The sequence below is a fragment of the Sinocyclocheilus rhinocerous genome, unplaced genomic scaffold (genome assembly GCF_001515625.1).
Source record: "Sinocyclocheilus rhinocerous isolate Xijiao unplaced genomic scaffold, SAMN03320098_v1.1 scaffold1295, whole genome shotgun sequence".
Taxonomy (NCBI): Eukaryota; Metazoa; Chordata; class Actinopteri; order Cypriniformes; family Cyprinidae; genus Sinocyclocheilus; species Sinocyclocheilus rhinocerous.
This window is the reverse complement of record NW_015660499.1, coordinates 1034401-1043639: the sequence shown is the minus strand read 5'-3', so window position 1 is coordinate 1043639 and position 9239 is coordinate 1034401. Positions and strand designations below refer to the sequence as shown.

At 35.5% G+C, this 9239-nt stretch overlaps 1 protein-coding gene across 1 annotated transcript in view; it reads left to right on the top strand.

Annotated features, from left to right (window-relative positions):
• Window positions 1–9239, top strand: part of stpg2 (sperm-tail PG-rich repeat containing 2) — an 18613-nt gene that overhangs the window by 888 nt on the left and 8486 nt on the right. The window contains exons 2-9 of the mRNA XM_016534222.1: window positions 552–661; window positions 746–895; window positions 1237–1401; window positions 4017–4132; window positions 4782–4893; window positions 6372–6473; window positions 6753–6912; window positions 8004–8167. Of these exons, the coding sequence (XP_016389708.1) occupies window positions 552–661; window positions 746–895; window positions 1237–1401; window positions 4017–4132; window positions 4782–4893; window positions 6372–6473; window positions 6753–6912; window positions 8004–8167 (1079 nt within the window). The remainder of the gene's footprint in view (window positions 1–551; window positions 662–745; window positions 896–1236; window positions 1402–4016; window positions 4133–4781; window positions 4894–6371; window positions 6474–6752; window positions 6913–8003; window positions 8168–9239) is intronic.

Genomic DNA, 9239 nt, shown 5'->3' with positions numbered 1-9239 from the left:
CCCCGGGGGCCGGGGATAGTGCCCCCCAAACTCGGGTCGGGGATAGACCCCGAGGCCCCCTATCCTACACCGCCTCCCACGAGTCGATAACGCCCCCCAAAGTTGAAATTTTGACTGGCTATATTGTATAGTATACTATATACTATATATAGGATAATATATATTTTTATTAATTTATTATTATTGTTGCTAAGAGTAATATGAATTATGTATGTATGTATCATGTATGTATTTACACTGAACAAAATTTAGTATATAATACCTTTTATTGTGGCCAGCCTAAGGCACATCTGTGCAATAATCATCCTGTCTAATCAGCATCTTGATATGCCACACCTGTGAGGTGGATGGATTATCTCGGCAAAGAAGAAGTGCTCACTAACACAGATTTAGACAGATTTGTGAACAATATTTGAGAGAAATAGGTCTTTTGTGTACATAGAAAAAGTCTTAGATCTTTGAGTTCAGCTCATGACAAATGGGGGCAAAAACAAAAGTGTTCCGTTTATAATTTTGTTCAGTGTATTTATAATTTCTATCTGTTTCTCCAGATTCGTATGCCCCCTTCCTCTCGCTGTCCAGTAGAGAGTCAGGGTTCCTGGGGTCAGGCAGTGGTCCCCTCTCTCCTGGACCAGGACAGTACAACAGTGACATCACCAGGGTACATTACATTTTTTTTAATAACATCACCTCGCAAGCAATTAATATCAGTGAAGAATGCAAACTTATAACTGGAATCTTGCAGAATCACATTTTGGGAGGAAAGAGTCTTCAGAATCGCTGCAAGCGCTTTGATGACGTGGTGTCAGATGTGCCGGGACCGGGAGCGTACAATGTTACAAATGATGTTTCACCTGCAGGGAAAAGACAAACCAATCCAGAGAAGAGCCCAAAGGTGAGACATTAGTTTGGGTTATCAAATGGACTCATTTTTTTATTATGATGAGATGTAAAGTTACATTTAAACCATTTATCCAAGTGTTGTTAAAAATGTAATAATAAAACAAATTATATTTTGTAACAAATTATAATAAATTGTATTTTATAGCAAATTATATTTGTTATAAAAATATAACAAATTATCCCCCAAAATATTTCAAGAAGTATTTTATTCACAATTAATGCAACTATCCTGGTAAACCCAAAGGGTTTGCATACTTTTTCCTTGCAGCTGTAATGAATCTCTCTCTGATAATGGTCTGATATGCGTATTTGATTATATGTCAATGTCTGCAGGCCGTCTCTAAAGCGGCGAGGTTGCTGCTGAATCCTGATGCCCCGTCCATCCCGTCTCTTGGACAGGCGTTCGGATATGAAGAGGATGCTCAAGGTGTCCTGCACCGGCACAAACCCCCCACCAGAGACCAGACCCTCGGCCCGGCCTTCTACAGTCCCATACCGGTCAGACAGATTACGAGCAGTGTGTGTAAATGGATGTGCACTCAGTGAAAAAGATACACGTCTAATGGAGTGCTTTGAGTGTGTGTGTGTTAATATCCTAATGATTTTTGGCATAAAAAAAAATCGATAATTTTGGCCCATACCCATAATGGGCCCATAATTTTGGTATTTTTGGCTATTGCTACAAATATACCCGTGCTACTTATGACTGGTTTTGTGCTCCAGGGTCACATATAACAAAATAAAAGTTTGGATTATCATATGGACTATAATTTAATTTTATTATTCAGAGTTATAAAGATATAACCATTTATCCAAGTGTTGTTAAAAATGTAACAATAATACAAATTATATGTTGTAACAAATTTGAATAAATTATATTTTATAACAAATTATATTTGTTATAAAAATATAACAAATTATAATATATAAAAATACAACAAAAATATAAATACAAAAATATAACAAGTACATGTTTTATTATATATAACATTGTATTTTGTAACAAATTATATTTGTTGTAAAAGTATAACAAATTATATTTTGCATAAACCCTGTAATAAATAAATAATAGATAATAAACCCTGTTTTGTAGGATCATTGCATTTTTTGAATTTTCCATATGATAGCAAGTGTTGTTAAACAATATAACTAATTATATTTTGTAACAAATTATTGCTCCGGCCATCCCGTCTCCCGGACAGGCATTCGGATATGAAGAGGATGCTCAAGGTGTCCTGCACCGGCACAAACCCCCCACCAGAGACCAGACCCTCGGCCCGGCCTTCTACAGTCCCATACCGGTCAGACAGATTACGAGCAGTGTGTGTAAATGGATGTGCACTCAGTGAAAAAGATACACGTCTAATGGAGTGCTTTGAGTGTGTGTGTGTGAGGTCAGATGTGTCCATTAACAGAAGAGCGTCTAATGCCCCTCCGCTCTGCATCATTAGTGCCAGGCCTATTTCCATTAGTAATGATCGCTGCATTATTTTAAAAAGTCACAAAGCGCAGCACTCATCCATTTTACTGTCAGGACCGAAAACCCTGGGTAATTATTCTTTACGTTATATTTCAATATTCACTTACAATAATGCAGCAGATGCTGGACTCAGCTTTAATCAAATCATCTTTCTTTTGCCATTGAGCTGCCAACTTCTTCTAGAGGGGGAAGAACGCTTTATCAAAGCGCAGGGCCATCCGTCATGGTGCATCTCTGTTTCGCTCTCTCGTCTCAGGTTTTGCTCGTTGATTACACATATTCCGCCCATTTAGTTTCGCCCACTTTTTTACACTTATTTTTGCACTTTTTTTTTTTACACTTTTGTTGCACTTTATTTAGTTTCACTGAGGACCACTTATTGACCAAAACCTATAGTGAGCCATAGTGTACATAAAACATGCAGCTCAATGAGGTTCATCAAGGTTAATTAATCATTTTCATCAAGGATTCATTATGAATGCACTGACATTGAAAATTAGGCCAATGCAGTTTACCATTTATTATGACGAATAACCATCTATTATGGCTAATACTCAATATTGTATAGTAAATATCAATAAATTGTAAAACAAATGTGACCCTGGACCACAAAACCAGTCATAAGGGTACATTTTTCGAAATTGAGATTTATACAGCATCTGAAAGCTGAATAAATAAGCTTTCCATTGATGTATGGTTTGTTAGGATAGGACAATATTTGGCCGAGATACAACTATTTTAAAATCTGGAATCTGAGGAATGGCCTTTAAAGTTGTCCAAATGAAGTTCTTAGCAATGTATATTACTAATCAAAAATTAAGTTTTTATATATTTACGGTAGGAAATTTACAAAATATCTTCATGGAACATGATCTGTACTTAATATCCTAATGATTTTTTGGCATAAAAGAAAAATCAATAATTTTGACCCATACAATGTATTTTTGGCTATTGCTACAAATATACCCCAGCGACTTAAGACTGCTTTTGTGCTCCAGAGTCACAAATAAATAAATAGTACAATATAATTAAACTGAATACATTCTGTCAGTATAAATCAGTTTTGTCTTTAAGTAATATATAATTCATATATCATTTCTAAAAAAAAATGTACATAGGAATCAGGTTGTGAAATATACTAGAAAACCAGACAATGTAAAAATAAATTATAAGAAAAAAGTGAGTGTGTTTGAATAAAGAATAAAAAAATAATGTTATGTTGGTAAAATAATTAAATGAGCAATTTTATATTAATATTGATAATGTGTTAATATTATTTTTTTTGAGTTGGTGTCTACCTCATACAAATAACATTTTATATATTTAAAATATTAATTTAGCAGACATGCTGAAGTTTTCCTTTTAATGTATTGAGAGTTTCGATCATCTAATCACGATATTTTCTGAATTATGAGGTTTTTTTTGCAGTTTAGTTTCAATACAGTAAATGGTCTTAGTGGACTTTAGAATATGCGCTATAATAGATTCTCTTTAAAACATAAATCTGTATTATTATCCGATGAAAGTGCAGACAAGTGAGTTGGGCTCAGGAACAAACATTCAAGGTGAAAGGATTGAAATCCTAAAAAAATATATTGAAAAATATCTTTTTTTTTTTTTTGGCATTTTGTAGGAGGATCTGTCGTCCTCTCAGAAGTATAAAGGTGTGCATTTTGGGAAGATGACGGGTCGGAGAGAGCAGACAACGGGTGGAGACGGACCTGGACCAGGACATTATGATCTACAAGAGTGAGTTTGATTGATGCAGATTGTCTTAGCTGTAACACAGCAGCATTCACATTGTCTTGCAAAATTTATTCTGAAGCATCTGGACTTGGTTTTCCATGTGCAGATGCTTCAGAATAAATTTTAGCTACGGACCAACTGCAGTCTGTTCTCTGACCGTCTGACGAACACTGTGCACAAAACTCAAAATTTCAAGATTTTCCTATTGTCTTTTGGATCACTGCAGAAAAAAAAAAATCTGTGTCCAACAAAAGTTTATGATTTTTACATGTTTTGTTCATCATGATAATCTTCAAAAAGGAACACAACTTCTATGAATTTCGAAGCCTATATATAATCGGCAAAAGTAAAAAGCTAAATGTTGGCTATAAATGAACTACACCACAGTCACATGACTTAGCCATTAAGCTTCTTAAAAATTCACAAGGGGGTATTACTGATCTATTTTATGTTGCACAATAAAAATTGAAAATATCTTGAGCTTGTGTTTAACCACAGACCTTATTTCAGGAATTTAATAAAAAACCCATTCAAAAAACCCATTGACTTTATGACGATACCAAAAATGCATCATCCCTGCAGCACTGTATGGTGTGTTTGATTAAATGCTTGATTTTGTGTATCCCTGTATGTGTGTGTTTGTGTGTATCAGGGATCACACTGTCCTCTGTGAGAATGTGAATCTCAGGCGAGAGCAGAGAGGCCGTTCAGAGCTGGTCATCCCTCGGTACCACGAGCTGGTGGCTCTACAGGAGGAGAAGAAGGTTTAAACCTCATATCCTTTGTATTTAGTCTCTGTTACACGTGTAGCTATCAGAGGAAGTAGTTTTGGACGCTTGGTGATTTTTATTTACAAAGACATTTGATGCCATTGAAGCTGCAAGTTACAGCCAAAGTGTGTCAGTTCTGTGCAGTGTTGGGGGTAACGCATTACAAGTAACGCGAGTTACGTAATCAGATTACTTTTTTCAAGTAACTAGTAAAGTAACGCATTACTTTTTAATTTACAAGAGAATATCTGAGTTACTTTTTCAAATAAGTAATACAAGTTACTTTTTTTTTCCAAATTTATTGATTGACGGCTCTCTTGTCCCCATGTTGAGAGAAATCAGAAGATGTTAATGTAGTTCTAAAATAAATATGAATATACATTAATTCATCTCACTCACAAAAAAAAAAACACAGATTCAGTATTCCTCAAAATGAATAAAAATAATGCAACTCAGAATATGACGCAAACCTGCAATAATTAAATGTTAAACAACACAAATATACTTTATGTATTTAATCCCATTCTATTAACCAATGTCTTTGCTTCTGACCTTCAATGATCCAGTTCAACCATACTAATAAGCAAAAATGACTCTAGACAAACATTTGTGTGTCTTTTTTTATTGCTGAAGTGTGTTGAAATTTCTTCTTCTGCATTCTACTGTACGGACGTAAATTTACTTTCCCTTCAGCCTGAGGCTTATTCATTTCACTTTTGGTGTGAAAAGGCTTTTATATTTGCCAAAAATAAAACCTTTTTATTTTAAAAACAAAAAAAGCCCTGTCCAAATTTAAAAAGTAACGCAAAAGTAACGTAACACATTACTTTCCATAAAAAGTAACTAAGCAACGTAATTAGTTACTTTTTTATGGAGTAATGCATTACTTTTAAAAGTAACTTTCCCCAACACTGGTTCTGTGTCACTTAATGCCCAAATAATGACAATTTTGAAACACACTGATATGATAACTTAAATTCCTGTATCATATTTGATAAAAAAAATTTCCTGCTGTACACAATCTACTACATGCCCTCTGATATTTATATGCATTTTATGTAAGTATCTGCTATACTGTTATAAAGATCTCATTGATTTATATTTCAAACTTATTATCAGAGTTTCATCTTACCTTTTGGCCATATATATATCTGAATAAAACTGAGGTGTTTTTCCTCCATATTCTTGCTATATCATACTATATAAGCCTGATATTTGAAATATGATATTCAAATTGCACATATTCAAACTTTTCAAAGGTTCAACAAACTGTTCCATTTCAAAGAGATTTTTAAGAGTATTATTTTGCCAGCTTGCATGTAGATGTTTTGTCTTGTCTGTGGAGGGCACTATTGCAACAAGACCTGAGCTAAAATTTAGATGCGTTTCTGCATGGATGCTTTTCAAATAACTTTGGTTTTCATTATGTGTGCATTTTTCATAAGTGTGTGTGTGCGTGTGTGTATTTTTAGGGTGTCCCAGGACCAGGGCGATACTACATAAAGAGTCAGTTTGAGACGGCCAGTAACCCACACGCTCCTGTGTTGAGTCCACCCTTCCTGTCTCAAGCTCAGGCAACAACAAACTCCTTTATTTTTGGACATGCATACCCGCTGCTAATAACAGCTGCTCTGGAATAAACTCTCCTGAAGTCACATGAAATCAAATTAGACCTTATTTACTTGTTTAATACACATTTCTGTGTATTCATTTTAATACACATCTCATCCATGCACATTATTTAAATAGTAATTATAATCTTTTAGTAAAATGTAATGACAGAGGTAAAAAGTGTTGTGAATGCCTCTTCATGTCACTTTCATCTGATCTCAGTATTGTGTTGTTTTCTGTAGCGGTTCAGTCCGGTGAAGGATGAGACGCCCCCTGTAGGTGCGTACAATGACCCGCGCTGTGCTCTGGAGATCCTGAAGAAAGGCAGAGGGGTGAAGAACAATCCTTTCGGCCTGACAGCTGTACGCTTCCTGCCAGAAAACAGATCGAAAGCTACGCCAGGTTTGTACCTGTGTGAATGTGATTTTGTTCAGTATACTGAATGCAAAATGTCTTTTATCTGTGAAACACACAGTGAGAGGTCAGATTTGGGCTGTGCTTGCCAGAAGGACAAAGCACTAGATTTCATACTGCTACACAAATGCTTTACAACAGCAGCCAATCAGATTTCAAGCTACTTTCAAAGCGACCAATCAAAACACTCAAGATGCATTTTAAATTGCATACTGTCTAGTATGCAAAATTACAATTAGTGCATCACAAATCATAGTACATTGAAAGTAGTATGCCAAAAGTGCTTGGTATACTAGTGTAGCCTACTATTTTGCTACAAAGTAGTCTCGAGATGTTATTTCATGAAAACTTTTTTGTTGCCTTCCATTGAACTACTTTCTACTGAATTTGATGTATTTTCAGTTTAAATTAAAATTTCTTTATCAGTAATTACATTCAGAATAGTCAAAGTGCAATGAACGCAATGGACTACACTGTAAAAAGTTTTAACCTGCAATTAAAAATCTATTTTTACCTGATTTAACCCATGAGATAGTTTTATAGTCAGCAAAAACACATTAAATTGGTCAAGCGTGACAGTAAAGATGTTTATAAAATAACAAAATGTTTATATTTCCAATAAATTCTGTGCTTTTGAAATTTATATTCATCAAAGAATCCTAAAAAAATACATTTTATCGCAGTTTCCAAAAATAATATATAGTTTTCAACATTGATAATAATCAGAAATGTTTCTTGAGCAGCAAATCAGCATATTAGAATGATTTCTGCAGAATCATGTGACACTGAAGACTGGAGTAAAGATGCTGAAAATTCAACTTTGCATCACAGTAATAAATTATATTTTTACAAATATTACAATAGAAAACAGTTATTCTAAATAGTAAAAATATTTCACAATATTGCAGTTTTTATTGTACTTTTATCAAATAAATGCAACCTTGGTGACCAGAAAAGACTTCCTTAAAAAAAACAAAAAAATCTTACCAACCTCAAACTTTTGAACAGCCATCAATATCAAACAGCCCTAGTAAGTGCAGCTCCAGTAGTAACTAATCGTCTAACTCGTGCATGTCTAGGTCCCGGTGCCTATAATGTGTTTGAGTATGGCCTGGCTTATGAGAGTTTAAAGAAAGCCTGTCTGGAGAGCACGAGGAAGGGCGCCTTCGGCTCTATTGCACCGCGCCGGCTTTTCCTCCCCAGCAAAGAGGAAATGAGCCACCCGGGGCCGACTCAGTACAAGGTGAGCACTTCTTCAACCCAGAAAGTGTGCACTCATTGTCTATTGTGCGCTAATCTGCCAGCGCCCTTGGGAGCTTATTCAGACTTTTCAGAGAGTTTCATCCAATGAATCGAATAAATCTTCCATAAATCCCCTTGAACTGAATATTTCTCAGCATTCACTAAATGTCAGTCTACAATCTAGAGCCTATCCTTTCAAAACGTACCATAGGTTTAGCCAAAATACCGCAATTGCTGCACTTAATGGCAAATGTCACTATTAATTACTGTTGCTGGTGCTCAGGGTGAGGTTTTTAAATGAAGTATCAATCATTCATGCAGCAGACGTGAATGCAGACTTGAATTGCTTGTTGGCTTGTTCAGGAGAGGTGTGCTTTTGCTTTTCCAAGCGGTCAGAATTAACAGTCCTGTATATAATTTTTTTTAGACTGTACTAAAGCATAAAAATACTATGTTTTCAAATAATTCAGAAAAATGCTCAGTTTTAATTCTACTTTGAATTCTACTCAATTCTACTTTGAAATGTGCGTTCTGTGTCTGCATGTCTGTTTTGGTGACTCCGCCCACTGCTGGTTTACCCAATAGGATTTTGACACCCCGGGTTGCCAGTTGGTAGAAAACAGCCGTATTACAGCCATGGAAGCCAGCAAATGAACTGAGGCTACGTTTACACGACAACGATGTAGTCAAAAACGGAAAAGTTTTTCCCTTGCGTTTTTAAAAAGTTTCACGTATACACGACAACGTTTTCAAAACAATTCACACATCCGCGAAAATGGCCAAAAACGCTGTATTACGTATGCCAGGCCAGTAGTTGGCGATGTCACCTTGTTAGTAAACAGTACCTGTTTCCGTGTGTATATGATACATCTCCGCTGTTGGTTGTAATATTGGTGAAGTAAATCCACACTTTGCTGAAGAAGCGTTAGCAAACTCTTAAACAGCAACAACAGTACCATGTACTTGCCTTTAAAATCGACACGTACTGCGCATGTCTACATACCTAACACGTTCTATGCACGCGCATGATGTCACCATTTTCAAAGGTTCCCGTTTTGGGTGTTTACACGGAA